Source organism: Erythrolamprus reginae, chromosome 5 (genome assembly GCF_031021105.1).
Source record: "Erythrolamprus reginae isolate rEryReg1 chromosome 5, rEryReg1.hap1, whole genome shotgun sequence".
Taxonomy (NCBI): Eukaryota; Metazoa; Chordata; class Lepidosauria; order Squamata; family Dipsadidae; genus Erythrolamprus; species Erythrolamprus reginae.
Window position 1 is genome coordinate 19,061,118 of NC_091954.1, and position 23,593 is coordinate 19,084,710.

The window sequence follows — 23,593 nt, forward strand, 5'->3', positions numbered from 1 at the left end:
CACACTAGTGTGCCACGGCACACTGGTTGAAAAACACTGCTCTAGAGGAACAGTAAGGAGAAAGATGTAAAGTCTATGGTGGTAAACAAACAAACAAGCAAACAAACAAACACCAGGCGCCTGGTAACACCTTTTTTGACTAACCCCTTTTTTAAAAAAGACATAAGACATCCAGAGTCGGTGCTTATGAAAGCGCATGCTTTTTAATAAATCGGGTTATCAAATCGCTAACACGATTTCCATGCCACCATACTTCTAAAAATAAACAGATCAGTAGCGCTGCTATGACACAGCAGATTGCGCGTCCGAATCGAAAACACTTTTATGGATTGGAATCACGCGTGCCTGTGGGGGTGCCAATGGCATCTTTAGAGCTGGCTAATGATCCGTGGCCAACATTTTAACGTTTTACTCCCGCCTTTTCCCTCTAGGCTCCCAAGGCGTCTCACACAGCGATTCCCTCAACCCCCACCCCCCCCCACGGCTTCTCCCAAGGGACCGAGAGCGCGCGCCAAAGATCCCCACCCAAAGTCCCCTCAGACATCTCTCCAGGGTTGGGGGAAGGGTTCATTTTGGCACGTCCCCCCCCCCCCCCGCTTCTCAAAGGAAGTCCCGTATTTCCCCCCCCCCCCCCCCAACAGGTCGGCCCAACGGTCCAGAAACACGTCAGGGTGTGTTTTCTCCTCAGCCTTCCCTGGCGAGTTTGTCAAGGAGCGGTTTTTTAACGCGCCGGCCTGGCTTCTTCCGGAGCGGGAAAAAGGCGCCGAGGAGAGCGAGAATAACGCCTCTCCCTGGGGAGTCCGAAGCCCGATCTCCGGCCGCCTCGAAGAAAGGCTAGCGGACGTGGGGGACGTGCAAGAAGGGATTCCCCCCCCCCATTTTTTTGGAGGATGGCCGGAGGGCCCTCCTCCCCTTCCTGCCGAGAGAAGGAGGCTGCGGGGAGGGGGGGGGGGGTCCGCCAGCCGGCGAGGCTTCTTTTGCCAGCCCTGCCCGGCCATCTCGCCCGGCTCAGCCAATGGCAGCGGAGGAAGGGGGCAGGTTTTCCACTTAGTCACTCTCGCGTGGAGGAAAAGGCAGAGAAAGGAGCATCCCTCTTTTTTTTTTTTTGGGTGCTTCCCCCGGCGGGGTTGAGGACTGGACCGCTGGGGTCTTTTTTTTTCTCTCCCCCCCACCCGCCTTCTTGGTGCTCAGAAAGCCGGCAAGCGGCGCGCCTCCTTTCTCCATCCTCCCCGCCCGGCTTTTTGGGAGCTGCTCTCCAGCCAAGCCGCCTGAGAACCCTTCCTTCCACCCCCGTCCGCTTGCAAGGATGATCGCCGCTCAGCTGCTGGCTTATTACTTCACCGAGTTAAAAGATGACCAGGTCAAAAAGGTAAAAGACGTGGGTCGCGGCCTGGCGCGGGGAATTGCACCGGGACGCCGCTTTCCTCACTCTCTCTCGCGTGCGCGCACCTGCCTTGCATAGGGTTTGGGGGGGGGGGGGGTTGCACCAGGGAGTTGGGCGGCACACACCCCAAAATAAATGAATAATTTGGGCTCCGTCGCGACGGAGCAGCCGAAAGGAGCAGCCCGCTGCAGTGTCCTTGAAGCGGGGATGTTTGGTGTCATAGCGGCGATGAATAACATCGCCGCCGTCATGGTTCCCTCCCTCCCCGCGCTCAAGGGCGGAACTTGTTCGAGCGGAGCGTCCACGAGGGACACGGAGGATTCAGGGCCTAAGGGGAGAATCAATGCACGGGCAAGGGGTGTGTGTGTGCTGGCTGCCGAGACCAGGTTTCGGTGCCCTCCCGCCCCAAATTTATTTATTTTTATTTACTTATTTATTTTTATTTATTTATTTTGTACAATACACAATGAGGGTTTTGATGGGTATAACCTACACGGGAAGAAACACATCCTACACGGGAAGAAACCTACACGGGAAGAAACCTACACGGGAAGAAACCTACACGGGAAGAAACCCACCGAAACATCGCATAGACATGCAAAATATTACACGGGGCAAAACCCGAACTCAGAACAATCTACACACACACACACACACACACAGTAAAATACATGATGAAGGTTATAGAGGAGATACTCATAGTAAAATATATCTATGAAAGAATAGAAAAGAAGATGTAGTAATAGAACATATCAATGAAAGAATAGAAGAAGAGACATAGGAATAGAAGAAAGGTATAGGAGATATAGGAGAGCAATAGGACAGGGGACGGAAGGCACTCGAGTGCACTTGTACTCGCCCCTTACTTAAGACTTTCTTATGATTCTGCGGTTAAGTCGTGGTATTAAAGGGGTCATTCAAGGGTCGAGCTCACAAAAGCTCCCCTCTCCCGAAATCAAACCATTGAAGGGGGTGACATGACCGTCAGGGTGGAGATCGTGTGATACAAGAATAAATAAAATTGGGGGGGGGGAATTCAGACCTCTTCTGCGGCTGTAACCATTCCCTGAAGTTGTCTAAAGCAGTGTTTCCCAACCGTGGCAACTTGAAGATATTTGGACTTCAACTCCCAGAATTCCCCAGCCAGCATTTTTTAATTTTTATTTTTCTTAGTGTAGAGGGCACTGCAGGATTTGCAGAAATACTACTGTGTTTTATTAGAAAGAGCAGCTGAGCAGTTCTGTATTTGGAAGGAAGTGTTACCGATTACCCAAGGAAGTGATCATGTGCTATAAATATTGTGACTTGCAAAAAAAAAAACAAATGTTGCCTGTGAACTCAAAGCAAGTTTTATTAACTACCAGGGACATTAATCTGATATTTAATGTATTTTGTGGCAGGCACATTCTTAATGGATGAGATTGAGTCTCACTTTGGAGGTTTTAAGATTTTTTTCCTAAATGGTAAATGGTGTAGCTCTTGCAACAAGGAAAATATACACAGACAGCAATGGCAGTAACAGAGGAAATAGTTTATGGCCAGGGTGGGGAGCCACTCTATTCTGAGTGTATATATTCATTGTACAGTAATATCTCCTTCCTGGTTTCTTTTGTAGGAGGAGTCACTATGGCAGCAGACAGTCAGATGAAGGTTATGACTTTTTGCCTTTTAAGTAAAACCTGCTAGTTAGAAAAGAAACAACCAGATTCCTTTGGATTCCATTTTTGCTTTATTAAAAGTATCTATATAATCTTTTTCATGTTTCTGCCACTGTCATCTCACAAATTTGCAGACACAAAATGAAGCCAATACTTTAAAATAAAGTAAAGGAAACTAACTGAATATGCAGAAACATTGATTTCCTCTGCTGTGATGAAATATTTGTGGATTTTTGGGGGATTTGTTTAGTACTCCTCTTAGTGCTAAGAAAAATAATTGGTATTACAGTGTTCCCTCGATTTTCGCAGGGGAAGCGTTCCGAGACCGCCCGTGAAAGTCGAATTTCTGCGAAGTAGAGTTGCGGAAGTAAATACAGTGATCCCTCGAGTTTCGCGTCCTCGAGCATCGCGAAAGGGCTATTTCGCGAGTTTTCAACCCGGAAGTAAACTCCACCATCTGCGCATGCGTGCCTTTTTTTCTATGGCCACGCATGCGTAGATGGTGGAGTTTCCTGCCGGGCAGATAAGCTGCTGGGCGGCTTCCCTGGGTCTTCCCCCTCTTGCCCCGGTAAGACCCCAGCGGCGGCGCGAGCAACGGCGTGGGCGGGCGGGCGGCACGCGCGGGGACACCCCAGCTCCGCTTCCCAGCTGGGAAGCGGCCCCAGCAACAGCGTGGGCGGGCGGTGCGCGCGCGCTTGGGGAAACCCCAGCTCTGCTTCCCAGCTGGGAAGCGGCCCCAGCAACGCGCGCGCGCTTGGGGACATCCCAGCTCCGCTTCCCAGCTGGGAAGCGGCCCCAGCAACGGCGTGGGCGGGCGGGCGGCACGCGCGCGGGGAAACCCCAGGCGCGAGCAACGGGGTGGGCGGGCAAAGGGCGGGCGGCGGTGGAAGTAAAAACACCATCTGCGCATGCGCAGATGGTGTTTTTACTTCCGCACCGCTACTTCGTGAAAAATCGATCATCGCTTGGGGTCCTGGAACGGAACCCTCGCGATGATCGAGGGACCACTGTACACTATTTTTGGCTATGAACAGTATCACAAGCCTTCCCTTAACACTTTAAACCCCTAAATTACAATTTCCCATTCCCTTAGAAACCATTTAGATTATTACTCACCATGTTTATTTATTAAAGTTTATTTAAAAAAATGTTTTTTAAAGGCAGACGAAAGTTTGGCAATGACATATGATGTCATCGGGCAGGGAAAAACGTGGTATAGGGGAAAAAACTGTGAAGTATTTTTTAATTAATATTTTTGAAAAACCGTGGTATAGACGTTCCGTGAAGTTCGAACCCGCAAAAATAGAGGGAACACTGTAGTACTAAAATAATAGGTAAAATAATACTTTGCATTTAGCTGTTTTGTCAGTGCTAAGCCATAAACTATGGTTTCCAAACTTAATATTTATGTTCAGACAGAAATTAACAACATGACGAACTCCATTGAAACAAAGAAAGATGAAAGCAATTTTCATAGTTCATGTTAAGAAAACCTCTTAATGGTCCAGAATTCTTCATGAGAATATGCTCTTTGATATGGGAAGCCCCCCCACCCTTTTAGAAGAATAAAATATTTTTGGAAATATTTTAAAATGCAGAATATTATATTTTAGCCGTCCCGAGTCCTTCGGGATTGGGTGGCATAGAAGTTGAATTTTGTGAAAATCTACGAAAACACACACACACACACACACACACACACACACACACACACACACACATATTTGTAGATTTTCACAGGCACAGGTATGAAGGTCTTGGCATATACAGGTTTCTTCCTATGTAAATTTCAGAGATTCCTGGTGACAATGTTTCTATGAGGTCCCACTCCTCATCTACAGGTGGTACTTTCACCCTAGCACAAAGCCAAAAGCACCAGCCTGAAGATGACAAGTGGGACCTACATATACATATACTGTACATATACATACGTACATACATACATACATATTTCCCAAAGGAAAAATGGAGAAACCTGCTCTTAGAGGCAGAAAGCAGCCTCAATTTCCTGTACTGTATAGTAAAGCAGCCTCCAGTAGAAATCTTTAGAGATGGTGATGTTGGACCCATTGAGAAATCCTGGAGGATTGGATTAAAATGTACATCCTTCCCCCACTCAGATTCTAAGGATAGGACATAATAAGATTAGTCCACCACCATTAGAATAACAAAAGACATCAGGCTCACTCCATTGCACAGTCCCTGCAGCATTTCAGAAATTGTACAAAACCCCTTGCACTCCTCAAGCTAATTTGTCAGCTGTCCTAAAACTGCAGGCTTTGGTTCTTGCTCATCAATAAACTTTCCTACCAATCATCCTCCATTTTATTTCCAGCGCCTTTCTCCCAGCTTGGAACTGAACCAGAGGGATTTTTCTTCCTACAACATGATTTTTTTTGGTTTTATCTTACACAGAATTATATGGTTGATTAAAAATGCAGACAAATGAGAACATTGATGTTAAGCAAATAGGAAAGCCACTTGAATTAGACAGTCATAGAGGATCCCAGACGAGGTAGATGTGGGACACAAATTGATTAAAAAAAACATGAAAAAGAACAGTTTCTTGAGCACTAATATTTGCTTAAATTCTGACAGTTGCTAACCATAGTCCCATTGCAGATGGAAGAATTGTGAGTATGCTGTGCTCCTGTCAAATAAGTAAACTTTAACAAAATAATTAGGTGCTGCTTTAAAATTGTTGCCTTTGTTTTCAACTCCTCAGTCACAACCAGTGTTCCCTCTAATTTTTTTTTGGGGTGGGCGGAAAAGTATAGTGTCTGAGCGGCAGTCCCTTCGGGACTGGGCGGCACAGAAATAATAAATAAATAAACAAACAAATAAATAAATAAATAAAAACCCCACCCTGTTTTGCCTCAGAGAATTTCAAAATAAAATACTGTACTGTGTGTCTATAACAGTGAGCTCATAATAGGGCAACTCTATCAATATCAAAATGCCACTTAAATAGTTGAGCTAGTTTCAAACTAGATTTTGATTTTCTTTCTCTCTTCCTTACTCCCATTCTTTTTCTTTTCCTTCCTCTCTTTTTTCTATCTGTTTCTCTCTCTTCCTCTCTCTCTCCTTCCCTCTCACTCTTTCCCTCTCGGCTTCTGGGCAGGTTTGAAAAACTCTGAGTTGATGATGATTTTTAAGTGAGCGATTGCTCACTGCTCAGCTTAGAGGGAACTATGGTCACAACAGTCTGTCTATAAATGTCTCCTAAGTGAAACAAGGACAACTTCCCAACAGTGAGGACAATTAACCAATGGAACTGCTTCTTGCCTTCAGGAATGTGGGTGTTTCATCACATGTTTTTAAGAGGAATCTAAACAATTGCTTGTCTGAAATAGTGTAGGTTCTCCTGCTTGGTGTGGTGGAGAGGCGGGTTGGGGGCTTGAATAGAAGACCTCCAAGGTCCCTTCTAGCTATCCTGTCCTGTCCTCTCTTGTCCTGACTGAAGATGGTAGAAATTGATAAATGTCATCTTGAGTGTTTCAGCTGTTTGGGCAATCTAGATGTAGCATTCTTCCATTTTTGTTGGAATCTCATCAGAACCAGATGCCCAAGTTTTATTTAGGGTAAATAAATAGCGATTCTTTTCAGATGGTTGAGGGTTTTGAAGTACAGTTTTCTTTTCCAGATGGCAGCTGAAGATTCTTTTCGCCGTCCATCTTAGGGAGATTGAAAGGGCTGGAACTTCCCAGCAGCTTGATACTCTCCAAATACTTTAGTGTGCTCATGTTTCACGTGGCAGCTGAACTGGATCAAGGCACAACCTACAGTTTGTCCCAAGATTGCCTTATAACTTGGCACCATCGTGTAGAGTTAGTAGATGGTATACGTAGATAGAGTCATAATGTTTCCCTGTTCTTGTATTTAGAAAAGTTGTAATGTTTGCAAAGAGCTGGGCCAAATGGCATTTCTGTGTAAATTTCAATGTGGACACTTATTTGCATTTGGATGGCCAACTGATATTTCAGTTGTTGATTGTTAGGTGCAACGCTGTTCAGTTGGGTGCTGTAAATAAACAAAAGTTTACACCAATGCAAGTCATTGGATTTTAGTTACAAACGTGTACGTTTTTTGGAGTTCCCCAGATGGCTTCTTCAGAAAAGAAAATATACAAAGAGCATATTATCCACAGGTGGATAATCAATGAAACATGAGCCAGCAATGTGCAGCAGCGGCCAAAAAAGCCAACACCATCCTAAGCTGCATCAACAGAGGGATATACTCCAAGATCAGGGAAATATTAATACCACTCTACTACGCCCTGGTCAGACCACATCTGGAGTACTGCATCCAGTTCTGGTCACCACACTTCAAAAGAGACATTGAAACTCTGGAGAAGGTGCAGAAAAGAGCAACCAAAATGATTAGGGGACTTGAAACCAAGACTTACGAAGAGAGATTGCGGGAACTGGGCATGGATAGCCTTGAGAAAAGGAGGGCCAGAGGGGACATGATAGCTGTATACAGGTATATGAGGGGTTGCCACAGAGAGGAGGGGGTCACTCTATTCTCCAGAGCACCAGAGGGCCGAATGAGGAACAACGGCTGGAAGCTGACCAAGGAGAGATTCAACCTAGAAGTAAGGAAGAACTTCCTGACGGTCAGAGCGATCAACCGTTGGAACAACCTGCCTGCGGAGGTTGTGAACTTCCCAGCTCTAGACACTTTCAAGAGGAGATTGGACTGCCACTTGGCTGGGGTGCTTTAGGATTCCTGCTCAGGCAGGGGGTTGAACTTGATGACCTGCATGGTCCCTTTCAACTCTAACAATCAATCAATCAATCAATCAATCAACCAACAAACAAACAAATAAGATAGATAGATAGATAGATAGATAGATAGATATTCTGCATTAAGACCATTTGACCATATAGCCAAGGCAACAAAGTATGTGAGGCAAACTATGGAGCAATAAGATATAGATAGTCCTCAACTTACAACCATAATTGAGCCCAATATTTTCCGGGCAAAGCAAGGCAGTTATTAGGTGAGTTTTGGCCCATTTTTTTGATGTCTGGGAATGCTGCAATGGTCATAGCTGTGAAAATCAGTCATAAATCACTTTTTTCATTGTAATTTCGAACTGTCAATAAAAATGAGTGTAAGTTGACCACTGCCTGTAACACATACTGTGTGACCTTAGCCTTAGTCACTTTAATTATAGATTGTCTTCCCCTTCTATGTTTTTTCAGGTTGCCCAAGTACTATTTTTTTCTAGTCCATCATCTGCTTATATCACATGGTGACCTGATATGAGTTTCTGCTTGTTGATCATCATCTCTAGGGAGCAGACAACCTTTATTTGTTCCAGGATAGATTCTTGTAGTCCGTGGTACTTTAATAGTTTGGTACTTTACCATCTTCAGATTTGATTGGTCTTCGTTCTCTTGTTCTTTTTTAGTATCTTTTCACAGCTTACTATTGCTTTAATTATAGTGGTCCTTTCCCCCTCACCTCCTTTAAAAATGTCCTTTCCTTTGTGTGTATTATTGCCTACTCCAGTGTTTCCCAACCTTGGCAACTTGAAGATATCTGGACTTTAACTCCCAGAATTCCCCAGCCAGCGAATGCTGGCTGGGGAATTCTGGGAGTTGAAGTCCAGATATCTTCAAGTTGCCAAGGTTGGGAAACACTGGCCTACTCTCCTAGGATTAAACTCTCTGGGACATTTTTAAAAACTCATCAACTGAGTTTACTAAGCAAGTTGGTTGAAACTTTTTTTGCCTAGAGTTAAAACATTTTGGGTTCAGTCATCATAAATCCTTCTTATTGCCTAAAGCTTTTATCTCCTTATCTTTGGCTATCAAGGTAGCTTGTTTTATAAGACTTTCATCTTTTCTTCTTTGAAATTTGTGGAATGTTTTCCCGCTTCAGTTTTAATGATGTCTCTTATATTTCCCCAAGCTCTTGTGGACTCTTTTTACCTGAGCTGAGAATACTGCGTTTGTTCCTCACATTGATCTTGTATATCCTGACTCTGTTTCCTTAGGTCAAATTTTGCTTGTATATACCCCCTCCTGTCCTTAAGTTTTGAAGTTTAACCCTGTATATTTGACACCACAAAATAACAAGATAAAATCTATTTTGAACTCATTCTACTTTGTACTTTAAGATTTTCAGCAATGGATGTGGCATTCAAATAAATAAAATTATCCTAGATATGCCCTTGATTTAATTAAGAATTGCGGTTAAAAGAATCTTGCATTTTCAGGATTCTTCTTTGTGAGAACTGTAGATCTAGACAATTATTTGAATTTTAATTGTGCTAATAAATAGTGTTGGGCGAACCGAACTTGCATAGTTCGGGTCCGTGCAGAACTTTGCGGTGTTCAGCATACCGAACCTGGACTTTTTAAAAAGTCCGTGTTCAGGTTCGGCGTTCGCTCAAACACCATGGTGGGCGGGAGGTGGAGGTGGGGAGGGCTCTGACTCAGCGAAGCTGGCTGAGGAACTCTGGGAGTTGAGGTCCACAAAGTCTTGAAGTGGCCACGGTTGGCTGGCTGAGGAACTCAGGGAGTTGAAGTCCACAAAGTCTTAAAATGGCCAAGGTTGGCTGGCTGAGGAGCTCTGGGAGTTGAAGTCCACAAAGTCTTAAAATGGCCAAGGTTGGCTGGCTGAGGAACTCTGCGAGTTGAAGTCCACAAAGTCTTAAAGTGGCCAAGGTTGGCTGGCTGAGGAACTCTGGGAGTTGAAGTCGACAAAGTCTTAAAATGGCCAAGGTTGGCTGGCTGAGGAATTCTGGGAGTTGAAGTCCAGAAAGTCTTAAAATGGCCAAGGTTGGCTGGCTGAGGAATTCTGGGAGTTGAAGTCCACAAAGTCTTAAAGTGGCCAAGGTTGGCTGGCTGAGGAACTCTGGGAGTTGAAGTCCACAAAGTCTTAAAATGGCCAAGGTTGGCTGGCTGAGGAATTCTGGGAGTTGAAGTCCACAAAGTCTTAAAGTGGCCAAGGTTGGCTGGCTGAGGAACTCTGGGAGTTGAAGTCCACAAAGTCTTAAAGTGGCCAAGGTTGGCTGGCTGAGGAACTCTGGGAGTTGAGGTCCACAAAGTCTTAAAATGGCCAAGGTTGGCTGGCTGAGGAACTCTGGGAGTTGAAGTCCACAAAGTCTTAAAGTGGCCACGGTTGGCTGGCTGAAGAATTCTGGGAGTTGAAGTCCACAAGTCTTAAAACATAGAACCTGCCCTCCTCCCCTTTCCAAAGAGCGCCAGGGTGAGCTAAGGCTGCCCTGGGCAATGGGTGCAACGGGCGGGGTGGGGGAGAGCCGCACCACCTTCGAGCCCAAAATACCTGCCCCAATGCACGTAGCAGTTTCCCCGCCTTGGATGCCCTCCGCTTGGGCTTTATTTCCCGGCCCCCTGGCAAGAAGGTGGGCTGCCCGGGGTTGATGGGATTCCCCCGCCTCGGAAATGGCGCTGCAAGCAAAAGGAGGCGAGGAATCCCATTTCCTTGCCGTGACATCAAAGCCCCGCCCCGGGAATCCCAGCATGGGCAGCAAGCAAATGGGATTCCCCGCCTCCTTTTGCTTGCAGAAGTGTTGGGGTTCGGGTTCAGCGAATTTAACCCGAACTCTACTGCCAAGTTCGGCCGAATCCACTGAACCTGAACTTCAATGGGTTCGCCCAACACTACCAATAAACTCTTCCAAGCTGGAGCAAAAATATGTGCCCCTGCAAAGCAAGTAGTATTTCTTCAAACCTGTTACATTTAGAAATTCATGGATTAGTACACCACAAAAATCCTATGGGTTAGTTTTTGGCTTTAACTGATGCAAGTTAGTGTTCCATTTCTCCCTGCATTCATGAATGGTAGGTCACGTATGTAAGCTGATACAACAACAGACTTCTAGCACTTTTTGTTTGAAATACAAATATGCCTTATCTGGTGGTTTCACCTGTATGGAGGTTAGGCTATTAAGGTTCCTATGGCAAAATAAAAACAATGGAATCATACAGCCATGTCTAATTTTAGTTAGCTGTGTAACAAGTTATTTAACTTAAACTCCGGATGATCAAATGTCTTTTTCAGGAAAGCTGTACCCAATTATTCTGTTGGCTATTCATGTTGCAAATGTAGCCTCTGAAGTTGAGCTCAATTCCCAATCACATCTTGGATATATCCTTGTTTTCTTATTGGCAACAATATGGGCGAAAGTTTGCCAGAACCTTGTTTTTTTAAAGAACAGTACTTTCCAATCGGGTTTATAGCTTTGGGATTTTCTCCCATCTTAAGTAATTGTTTGCCTCAAAGGTTGGAAATAGGTGAAAATATTGCAAAATTGGATATATTTTTCCCTCTTATCTCTCCTTGCCTTCTCATTTTTCTTAAGTTTGAAGTTTCCCATCAATCTTCAAAATTTGCTCTGGACAATTTAAAATTATGAAGGTTGCTAAAATCTCATATTGCACACGAAACAAAAATCTTTCTGGTTCTCAAATTCAAATCTCTAGGACAACTAAGATTTTTTTCTGTCCTGCTTGAGCTGGTACAATATGTCCAAGAATTTAGAATAAGCGAATAACAATTGGAAGGGATCTTGGAGGTCTTCTATCTAGACCAACCCCATCCTAAGACAGAAGACCCTATAACAGGGGTGTCAAACTAAATTTCCTGCTCAGAAATTTTCTGAACTCAAAAGCAAAGTGGTCTTATATTGTGTTTATTTTCCTAGGGTGGGGCATAAGCAGCGTGGGCTACTAGCCAGAATGATAAATTGTGCTTGCCGCGGCAACTTGTAACTGCTTATAGGGCCAGCATGATTTTGCTTCTGCACCTGTGGAGATCAAATTTGCACATGGAGCTGCAGTTGCGTATGTGTTTTGGTGAGGTTTTTTTCCTTCCACGCATGCCGAAACATGTCCATGCGCGGTTTTGCTACCTCATTGATGAAATTGGAAATCTGTAATGAATATTACCTGCTGTAAGTATTTTGTTTAGACTCTAGAGCAGGGGTATCAAATGTTGATTTCATTGAAGGCAACACGAGGGTTGTGTTTGACCTCGGGGTGGCCGTGGCCAGGGTGGTGTGGTGTGGCCATCTTGACACCACTCATCTCGGGGGGGGGGGTGCTCTGGCGGCCTGAGTGCTCTGCCAGTGAAAATGGGATTCTAAGCATCCATTTTCGGCTGCGATGGACTCCAACCCTCCACTAGTGAAAACGGAGCTCAGAAGTGCTGGCCACAGCCCTCACGAGTTGGCTATGATAGCCTCCTACAACGAGTGATGGGCTCCTATGGGAACGGTCAGGAGCACAGTTCCGGTAGCAAAATTTGGAGCTCTACCCCAGAGCACCCAATTTGCATTGAAAGATGTTGATACAAAATGCATAAGCCACACCCACAATGTGGTAGTAAAGATTTTGGTAGCCCATCACTGCCTGCAACCCTCTGCCAGTGAAAATGGAGCTCGGGAGGGCTGCATGCATTCTTCCTGAGCTCTGTTTTTGCTGGCAAAGGCACCACAGGCCAGGGCTTTGCTGTTTCCTGGGTGGCCCTGCAAGCCAGTTCTAAGCACCCAGTGGGCCGGATCCAGTCCCTGGGTCTTGTGTTTGACACCCCTGCCCTATACTATCCCAGTGGCATGGCTGAATTGTTAAAGAAAGATATGCTATTTCATTAAAAACAAAAGTCAAGGTTTTTTTTTTCTAGTTTGGGTGCATTCTCAGTTATCATGATTTAGTTACAAAGGTGCCTTCATTTTAAAGCAAGCACTCATTTATTTATTAGTTTGTGCCGCCTAATTGGATTAAAAGAGAATCATTTGACAATTAGGTTGGATGCTTGGTGTTCACTGTGAGCAAAAGGGAAAAATGCATTCTCTTTGGTAGAGGAGTATTTCGGTTATAGACCCAATATAAAAACATTTGGCTAGGTGACGTTTGGGGCATGATATACTAAGCCAAATAGATTCCTAAAATAAATTCTAAAAGGTGGCATTCCAAATATTTAGTGTCTGGTACAGTGATGGCGAACCTTTTTTTTCTTGCATGCCAAAAATGGTAGTGAGTGCATGCACTAGCACATAACCCCCCACATGTGCGCCACACTGTGCATGCATGCATCTCTGCGCATGTGTCTCCCTCCCCCTCGGTTGGGCTGTTTTTCATTCTCAGGCTTTCCTGAAGCCTCCAAGGTGCGAAAAATGGCCCAATGGGCAAACTGGAAGTTTGGAAAAAAGGACTTCCAGTTTTCCTGTTGGGCTATTTTTTGCACTCCAGAGGGTTTGGGGAAGCCCCCTGAAGCCTGGGGAGGGCCAAACATCCTTCCCCAAGGCCAAAAATCAGCTGGCCAGTGTGGGCATTTGCACTGGAGCTGATATAGGGCAGTGCATCGTGTGCCCTTAGTTATGGCTCTGCATGCCACCTGTGCCATAGGTTCGCCCTCACTGGACTAGTATATTGGAAATACAGTGGTACCTCTACTTAAGAACGTAATTCGTTCCGTGACCGGGTTCTTAAGTAGAAATGTTTGTAAGTAGAAGTAATTTTTCCCATAGGAATCAAAGTAAAATGCAAAACCATTAGAAAAGCAATAAAAGCTCAGAATTTGGGTGGAAGGAGGAGGAGGAAGAAGAGGAGGAGGACAGTCGCTGCCGAAGGAAGAAGGTGAGGGGAATAAAAAAAATCCAGAACTTTAAGGCTTTAAAAAAAAAGGGATTAAGAGGCGGCGAGGAGGAGCATGCGCCTCCCGTACACCCGGTATGAGGCTGCCTCCCATTCACTGCGCCAGAAAGAGAAACCCAGGAGGAATGGCAGGAAACTGGCTGGGCCCTTGTGCCGCTCTCAAATTTCCTGGGAAATTTTTCCGGGCTCGGGTTCTTAAGTAGAAAATGGTTTTTAAGAAGAGGCAAAAAAATATTGAACTCCCGGTTCTTATCTAGAAAAGTTCTTAAGTAGAGGTACCACTGTACATATTTTTCCTGCAGCAAAGATAGTTAATTGCAGTGTTACATTTTTATTTGATTCCACTGTTGCAACACAAATCAGTGGCTGCACTCCTGGACTCCAGGATTTTAATCTTTGTTGATGTAATAATAGGCAAGCTACAATCAGTGTAAATAGGCTTTAAAATTTAATGTAAGGAATAAAAAGGAAAAGTAGACGTGTGGGGGGGGGGAAAAGAATCCACAGGACGACAATTCTTTTATTAAGTTAACAATGTTAATTTAACAGTATGTAAGCTTTCATGTTCCTAAGAAGTCTTCCTAAAGGCTCCTGGAATCCTGGAAAGGAGAAAAAGAAGAAAAATACATTAATTGTGCCTGTTCCAGTATTTGTAGCTTCAGAACTACCTCTCTGTAACAGTAATAAATTTGGGGACTGGTGTATTTGGTCTAAGATGATATAGTTAATGCCGATAATTGCAAAATGCCAAGCTTGCTGCCATAGTAAAATATGCTTCCGTTGATGCTTCTGTAATTTTGCATTCTTCAAGATTAAAACTGGGCTGGTTGGGCAAAAAGTTGCATAATGCTTTCAATTCTGTCCCAGATAAATTACAACAGGGAAATCCCTTCTTTTATGTATTTGTAGTGAATGCTGAACAAAATTCTTCTCTTATGAACTCAGGAACCTGTTAGGACCTCTTGAATTTAACTAGCTAAGGGTCACCTACCCCTTGCGTTCTCTTGTCAAAACACAATCCAGGACGGATTTATTTCAGATTGATCTGTTGTGAATGACATCGTTATTAAAGGCCTAGGTCTAGTTAGCTTAAAACTCTTCCTCTGTCTTTCATGCCGGCAGATGGCCTCTAGTCCTTTCTGGGAGGGATGCCAGGTGCTGCATTTGGGGTACAGTGCTGGGATAGCGCAATCTTTTCTCTGACGGCAGGTCAGCCTGCTAAAGTGCAGTTCCCTTAGCGGGCCTGTGCATCTTGATCTCTACATGCTTTGCAATGAAAATGATTTTGATAATGCCTTCAAAGCAACTACCTTGCTTAGCCCAGTGTTTCTCAGCTGTGGCCACTTTCAGATGGTGGACTTCAACTTCCAGAATTCCCCAACCCTCAAGGGAATTTATATTAGCTTGATATAAATAGGATTTAGATTTAGATTACTAGAGTTGGAAGGGACCTGGTACGTCATCTAGTCCAACCCCTGCTCAAGCAGATCCTACATTAGTGGTGACGAACCTATTACACGGGTGCCACAAGTGGCACGCGGAGCCATATTTTCTGGCATGCAAGCCGTTGCCTTAGCTCAGCTCCAACGTGCATGTGTGTGCTGGCCAGCTGATTTTTGGCTCTGGGAGGGTGTTTTTGGCTTCCAGAGAGCCTCCAGGCGGATGGAGGAGGGCGTTTTTACCCACCCCTGGCTCCAAGGAAGCCTTTGGAACCTGCGAAAACATGAGCCTACTGGACCCACCAGAAGTTGAGAAACAGGCTTTTTCCAGCCTCCACAAGGCCTCTGGGGGGTGGTTGAAGCTGTTTTTGCTCTCCCCAGGCATTGAATTATGGGTGTGGGTACTCGCGCATGCACAATAGTGTGCCCGCACGCTCTTTCAGCACACGAGGAAAAAAAGGGTTGCCATCACTGCCCTACATCATTTCAGACAAATGGCAGTCCAATATCTTCTTAAAAGTCACAAGTGTTGGAGCTCTCACAATCTCCGCAGGCAAGCTGTTCCACTGGTTGATTGCTCTCACTGTCGGAAAGTTCCTCCTTATTTCCAGGTTGAATCTCTCTTTGGTCAGTTTCCATCCATTATTCCTTGTCTGGCCTTCTGGTGCTTTGGGAAACAGCCTGACCCCCTCCTCTCTGTGGTAGCCCCTCAAGTATTGGAAGACTGTTATCATGTCTCCCCGGTCCTTTTCTTCACCAGACTGGCCATGCCCAGTTCCTCCAATTGCTCTTTGTATATTTTAAGTCTCTAGTCCTCTATTCATCCTGGTGGCTCTTCTCTGCACTTCCTCTAGAGCAAGGGTCCCCAAACTTGGCAACTTTAAGACTTGTGAACTTCAACTCCCAGAATTCTCCAGCCAGCTTTGCTGGCTAGAGAATTCTGGGAGTTGAAGTCCACAAGTCTTAAAGTTGCCAAGTTTGGAGACCCTTGCTCTAGAGTTTCACTGTCTTGTTTGTAGTGTGGGGACCAAAACTGGATGCAATACTCCAGTTGTGGTTTAACTAAGGCTTTATAGAGTGGTAATAGTACCTCCCTAGTCCTAGATTGAATCCCTGTATTAATGCAATTTAGGATTGCATCGGTTTTTTTCGGCTGCACACTGCTGACTCATGTTTAGGTGGTTGTCTACTAAGACTCCAAGATCCCTCTCGTAGTCACTGCAATTGAGTGTGGTTTTGCCCAGTTTATATGTATATCTTTGGTTTTTCTTACCTAATTGTGTGACTTTTCTATCTCAGCATTGAATTTTTTTAGGGAAAGGATTCTGTTGAGATTGTAGGGAAGCATACCATAAACTAGTTGAGCAAGCATGGAAAAAAAGTATTTCTGACTTTGCTCTCCTACTGCTCCCTCCAAATTCTTATAGCACAGCCCAGATTTAGGACAGATCAGTGATGGCGAACCTTTTTTCCCATGGGTGGCGAAAGAGCGTGGGCACATGGTATTGCGCATGCGTGAATGCCCACACCCATAATTCAGTGTCTGGGGAGGGCGAAAACAGCTTATCTCGCTCTCCGGAGGCCCTCTGGAGGCCGGAAATGGCCTGTTTCACAACTTCTGGTGGGCTTCCCTGGAGCCGGGGGAGGGTAAAAGTGCCTTCTCCAATCTCCCCGTGGCTCTTCGGAAGCCAAAAATGCCCTCCCAGAGCCTCTGTGTGAGCCAAAAATCACTTGGCTGGCAAACAGATGCATGTTGGAGCTGAGCTAGGGCAACGGCTCACGTGCTAGCAAATTTGGCTCTGCGTGCCATCTATGGCACCTGCGCCATAGGTTCGCCATCACTGGAATAGATACTCAGACTCCTGATCCTTTTTTGGGGGAGGAATAATAGTAATTATTGCAAATTACAGCTTCAGTTTCTGAAGAGTTAATTTCTTGCTGGGATACATTTTAGAGATTTCTTCCCTGTATTTAAAGGTAGCTGGGCTTCTCTGTGAGGGAGTTCTCAATTTCTTCTCCACCAGGTTTCCGTTTTCAACTCATTTACATTTTCAAAGGACGTATATAACTCTTGCTTTTAGTTCTGTTTCTATTGATTTGCTGTTTGCTATGTGTTTCATGGGCCTGAAGAGAGGATCTGCTTAAACTAAGTGGGTCTGTATGTGATTTGATAGTCTGATGGCAGACTACTTAAGCATCTGGAATCTATGGGAGAAAGTACTACAAAGTAAATGCTTAAATAAAAACATGGCACATTTTAAAAGCAAATTGTTCAGTGGGAATGTGGGACTGAACAACACATGGCATCAAATTTCTAAAACATGATATTGTTTGTAGAAAGTTAGTAGCGGGGGAATAAAGTTCTTTCATATGAACCTATTTCCATCCCGGTGTGGATTTTTATTGTTTGAAATATCGGTTAGAGTTAGTAGGTTTTACCTATGTCTAGTAGACAAACACTTAAGGAGACTGGTTCATTTGTTCTTTGGGAGATGCGACATCAGAAGCAATTTTGTTCCTCTGGATCATGGATACTCATGCATAGAAGAAGAAAGTTTTAAAAAATGCTGCTAAGTGTCGGCTGAAGCCATTAGATAGCTCAGGGATGTCAAACTCGATTTCATTGAATGCCGTATCAGGGTTGCGTTTGGCCTTGGGAGATGGGGTGAGTGTGGCCGGGATGGGCATCAGTGTTCCCTCTAATTTTTTGGGGGAGGTGGGCGGAAAAGTATAGGGTCTGAGCGGCAGTCCCTTCAGGACTGGGCGGCACAGAAATAATAAATAGATAAATAGATAAATAAATAAATAAACAAACAAACAACAAATAAATAAAAAACCCACCCTGTTTTGCCTCAGAGAATTTCAAAATAAAATACTGTACTGTGTGTCTATAATAGTGAGCTCATAATAGGGCAACTCTATCAATATCAAAATGCCACTTAAAATAGTTGAGCTAGTTTCAAACTAGATTTTGATTTTCTTCCTCTCTTCCTTACTCCCATTCTTTTTCTTTCTCTTTTCCTTCCTCTCTTTTTTCTATCTGTTTCTCTCTCTTCCTCTCTTCCTCTCTCTCTCCTTCTCTCTCACTCTTTCCCTCTCAGCTTCTGGGCAGGTTTGGAAAACTCTGAGTTGATGATGATTTTTAAGTGAGCGATTGCTCACTGCTCAGCTTAGAGGGAACTATGATGGGCATGGCTAGTTTGATACCACTCCAGCCTGTGACTGGAGCACTCTGCCAGAGAAAACAGGCTTCCTTAACTTTTAAAATCTATCGCAAGGTGTCAAACTCAAGGCTCTGGGGGTGTTTAGATTCGATCTGTCCCATAAGGCTGCCCTGAAAATAGCAAAGGCCTGGCCCATGGCGCTTCTGCCAGTGAAAACATGGCCCTCCCAAGCTCCGTTTTTGCTGGCAGAGGGTTGCAGGCGGCCATCCCAACTGAAAATGGAGCTTGGGAGGGCCATGTTTTCACTGGCAGAAGCGCCATGGGCCAGGCCTTTGTTATTTTCAGGGCAGCCTTATGGGACAGATCGAAACACTCCATGGGCTGAATCTAAACACCCCCAGAGCCTTGAGTTTGACACCCTGCGATAGATTTTAAAAGTTAAGGAAGACTTGATCATTAATATGCTTTGTCAAAACTCAAATGGAATCTAGAATTATTGGGTTTCAGAGAATTATCGTATTAATAGCGGATAGCATTAATGGGGGCTTTCTTCATTTCTACCTGTTGGATTACACAGGATGTTACATTTTATTACTTTTAACCTGCTTAATAGTATCCATGAGAGATGTGCTGTTTGGTTTCCTCCAGATATTTTCGGTCATCTTGTAGTCTGCCCAACCTTGTCATCTGTCTTGCCACTTGAGATTGATGTGAGTTGAAGTCCAAAATGCTTGTGAGGAATTAAGTATAAATCATTAGGGGAAACTGCTTCTCATCATGTGATTTATAATTCCAAATCTGTCTATGAACCAGGTGATAGCTCTATGCATAAATGTAGGAGATGATATTTTCACACTTGTCCATTGCCCAGGAAACACCTGTTCCTTACATACAGTGATACCTCGTCTTACGAACCCCTCGTCATACGAACTTTTCGAGATACGAACCCAGGGTTTAAGATTTTTTTGCCTCTTCTTCCGAACTATTTTCACCTTATGAACCTGCCGCCGCTGGGATGCCCCGCCTCCGGACTTCCATTGCCAGCTGAAGCGCCCGCTTTCACGCTGGTGGGATTCCCCTGAGGCTCCCCTCCATGGGAAACCCCACCTCCGGATTTTGCAATGCTGCAGGGGAATCCCAGCAGCACGAAAATGGGCGCTTCGGCTGGCAAAAGGGGTGAATTTTGGGCTTGCACGCATTAATCGCTTTTCCATTGATTCCTATGGGAAACATTGTTTTGTCTTACGAACTTTTCACCTTACGAACCTCGTCCTGGAACCAATTAAGTTCGTAAGACAAGGTAGCACTGTATTTGTTATGGGAAAGGTTAACATTTCCAACAAGAATGCAGAGATATGGTGATGTCTGTATCTGGAAAGTTAGTCCTAGCTTACGACCATACAAACTTATGACAGACTTTAAAAAGTTACTTCCAACCTATTCTTGGAGTTACAACTCTTGTCTCATTTCAGATGCTGGACAAGCAGTTCACATTTATGATGGATTGTAGCCTCCCACAATCACAATGATTTCTATTTTTATTGCCAGTTTCCTATGGTTTTTTTGCTGGTTTCCAATTAAAAATGCCCATTTGGAAAAAATGGATTTGCTTATCAGCTATTCATTTTACAACTGGGGTGATTTGATTCATGACCATTGTAAAAAGGCTGTAAAATTGAATTTGGTCACTGGTGTAGGAAGTCAGCACACCCTTGCTAGAAAGAAGATGTCTGGAGATGATGGGATTAAGAATTTACATCCCCCCACCCAAATTCTAAGGACAGGCCATGACCTTTAGGACATAATAGGGTGTACCCACCACCATTAGAATAGCAAAAGACACAAGGCTCACTACATTTCCCAACTCCCTCAGAAAGCCCTAGAACCCTATAAATATCCGCCCACTCACTCAGCCATTTTGTCAACCACCCCAGAAACATGCTGCTGTCCATTCCTTGTAGCCAGCCTCCATTTTATTCCTAGTGATTTTCTCCTGGCTTGGAACTGGACTGGATTTTAATGTCCCCCTGGTCTGGCTTTACTGTGTAAAATACCTGTAAGGAAGGTTCAGCTATGACATGTGGACTTCAACTCCCAGAACTCCTGAGCCAATCATGCTGCCTCAGGAATTCTGGGAGTTGAAGTCCACATGTCATAGAAGAGCCATCTTTGCCTACCCCTGAGATAGATCATTGTGTTCAATTTTGTCTTCTGGTAGGGGGTTAAACTGCTGGTCATGTGTGTCTTTTGCCTACTTCTTGTTTTGTGGACACAGTTTAAGGTGCTGTTGATACCCTGTTTCCCCGAAAATAAGACGTACCCCGAAAGTAAGGCATGTCAGAGGTTTTGCAGAATTTGCTAATATAAGGCACCCCCCGAAAATAAGGCGTAGTCAAGTTTACATACGGTACGGTGGAAAAACATACGGTACCATTCAAAGCTGTTCATAGCGGTACCGTAATAATGTGGCATCCCCTGCTGGTCCCTTCCATCGCTTTGTACCGTCCACTGTCTCACCGCCATTACAGTGTCCACTACAGTGCGTAGACTGTAGTTCTTCTGGTGGCCAGAAGCTGCAATAGCGGGAGTATACTGTTGTACCATATAAGTGCCGTCGTTTGTGTGTGTGGGTGCCATATTGACAGGTACTGTACCGTAATCAGTATACCGTACGGTACACTTTCTTTGGGGTGCCAGCTTTTCTGCCTGTGAATTTGTCTTATTTCAGAAATATAAGGCACCCCCCGAAAACAAGACGTAGCACAACTTTTGGAGCAAAAATTAATATAAGACAGTGTCTTATTTTCGGGGAAACGCGGTAGTAAAATCTGAACTTCTTAGAATCAATACGAAATACCTTCTTTTGTTAAATGTTCAGTTGAGAACCTCACCCTTTTGTCATTCTCTTATCATTAGGATAGATCTACATTACAAGCAGAATAATTTTGAGCTGCTGCTTCTGAGCTCAGGAATTTCCTGACCTCAAAAGCTAAAAAAAAATGTGGTCTTGTTTATATATTGGGTTTATTTTCTTGCGGTGGGGCATGTGTTTCATTGATGGAATTGGAAATTCAAATTACCTGCCCCAAGCATTTTGTCTGCAGCATGCCATGCTTAAAGCATTTTTAAAATGAGCCGGGGTGGCGCAGCAGGTAGAGTGCTGCACTGCAGGCCACTGAAGCTGACTTGTAGATCTGAAGGTCAGCGGTTCAAATCTCATCACCGGCTCAAGGTTGACTCAGCCTTCCATCCTTCCGAGGTGGGTAAAATGAGGACCCGGATTGTGGGGGCAATAGGCTGGCTCTGTTAAAAAAGTGCTATTGCTAACATGTTGTAAGCCGCCCTGAGTCTAAGGAGAAGGGCGGCATAAAAATTGAATGAATGAATGAATGAATGAATAAATAAAAGATTAAGCAAGTATGTTCAGAAACAAAATCACACAAGGTTTGAATCTTCTGTCTTTCTCTCTGCCTCCTATATATATAGATTGATAAATATCTTTATGCCATGCGGCTGTCGGATGAGACTTTGCTGGATATCATGGGCCGCTTCAGGAGCGAAATGAAGAATGGCCTCTCTAGGGATTTTAACCCAACGGCCAGTGTAAAGATGCTGCCTACTTTTGTAAGATCTATTCCCGATGGCTCAGGTAAGGGTTATTACTCTTGTGATGTGTTGCTAAAATTGTTAATGGAAATGGTTTCATCATCAAATCCAGTACAGTGATCCCCCGATCATTGCGGGGGTTCCGTTCCAGGACCCCCCGCAACGAGCGGGTTTTCGCGAAGTAGCGCTGCGGAAGTAAAAACACCATCTGCGCATGCGCAGATGGTGTTTTTACTTCCGCAGCGCTAGCAAGGAGCCGCCCACGCAAACTCCTCGCTGCCGCTCGCCCGCCCTTCGCCCGCCCACCCCGCTCGCTTGCGCCGCTTCCCAGCTGAGTCCTGAAGCGAATTCTCAGCTGGGAAGCGGCCCCAGCGAACAGCGTGGGCGGGAGAAGGGTGGGCGAGCCGCGGGCGCGCGGGCAGGCAGGCTGCGGACAAGCCGTTCGCTCGGGCCGCTTCCCAGCTGAGTACTCAGCTGGGGGCGGGAGAAGGGCGGGCGAGCCGCGGGCGCGCAGGCAGGCAGGCTGCGGACAAGCCGTTCGCTCGGGCCGCTTCCCAGCTGAGTACTCAGCTGGGAAGCGGCCCCAGCGAACGACGTGGGCGGGAGAAGGGCGTGCAAGCCGCGGGCGCGCGGGCAGGCAGGCTGCGGACAAGCCGTTCGCTCGGGCCGCTTCCCAGCTGAGTACTCAGCTGGGAAGCGGCCCCAGCGAACGACGTGGGCGGGAGAAGGGCGCGCGAGCCGCGGGCGCGCGGGCAGGCAGGCTGCGGACAAGCCGTTCGCTCGGGCCGCTTCCCAGCTGAGTACTCAGCTGGGAAGCGGCCCCAGCGAACGGCGTGGGCGGGAGAAGGGCGCGCGAGCCGCGGGCGCGCGGGCAGGCAGGCTGCGGACAAGCCGTTCGCTCGGGCCGCTTCCCAGCTGAGTACTCAGCTGGGAAGCGGCCCGAGCGAAGCGGCAGCAGCGAGGAGTTTGCGTGGGCGGTGGGGAAACTCCTCGCTGATGCCCGCCAAGAGGGGGAAGACCTAGGGAAGCCGCCCAGCAGCTGATCTGCCCGGCGCCATCTACGCATGCGTGCCCATAGAAAAAAAAAGGGTGCGCATGCGCAGATGGTGTTTTGACTTCCGGGTTGAAAAATCGCAAATTAGCCTGTTCGCAATGGTCGGGGATGCAATAACCGGGGGATCACTGTATTGTTCTTTCCTTTTTTAAAAAAAATATTTTTTATTAAATTGCAAAGACAAACAAAACATACATTACAGGTAACATTTAGTGGAGCAACAATTGCTCCTCTCAGAGTAGAAGTCATGTTTATATTTGTAATAAGTAAAAAAGAAGAAAAAACCCCCTAACTCTATCATTGTTTATAAAATACTTAGAAATATTAATTGTAAGATGATAAGTAAAAACACATCTAAAACATTTAAAAATATATAGAAATTTTAAGATTATAACTTAAAATGAACTATGAAGAAAAAAAGGAGAAATTGTAGAAAAGGAAAGGAGGAGTTTATCTTTATGTTGTGAATAATCACTATCTAATACAATATAACTACTAAGTACAAATATATTTATAGTGTAAAAATAAGATTATCTCTGTTTCTTTGTATCCCACCAGATATATACCTTTTGCCAAACCTCATAAAATTCTGATTCTTCTTGGTTTTTGTTCTTTCCAATGCAGTGAGATCTGATAACTCCACTTTTGGCCATAGTG

General features: G+C 45.1%; 1 protein-coding gene across 1 annotated transcript in view; it reads left to right on the forward strand.

The window, feature by feature from the left end:
* The first annotated feature begins 1,010 nt into the window (after positions 1-1,010).
* The window catches only part of LOC139167579 (hexokinase-1), an 80,184-nt gene continuing 57,601 nt past the window's right edge, over positions 1,011-23,593 (forward strand). Inside the window, exons 1-2 of the mRNA XM_070752189.1 lie at positions 1,011-1,369; positions 21,763-21,925. Of these exons, the coding sequence (XP_070608290.1) occupies positions 1,307-1,369; positions 21,763-21,925 (226 nt within the window). The 5' untranslated portion in view covers positions 1,011-1,306. The remainder of the gene's footprint in view (positions 1,370-21,762; positions 21,926-23,593) is intronic.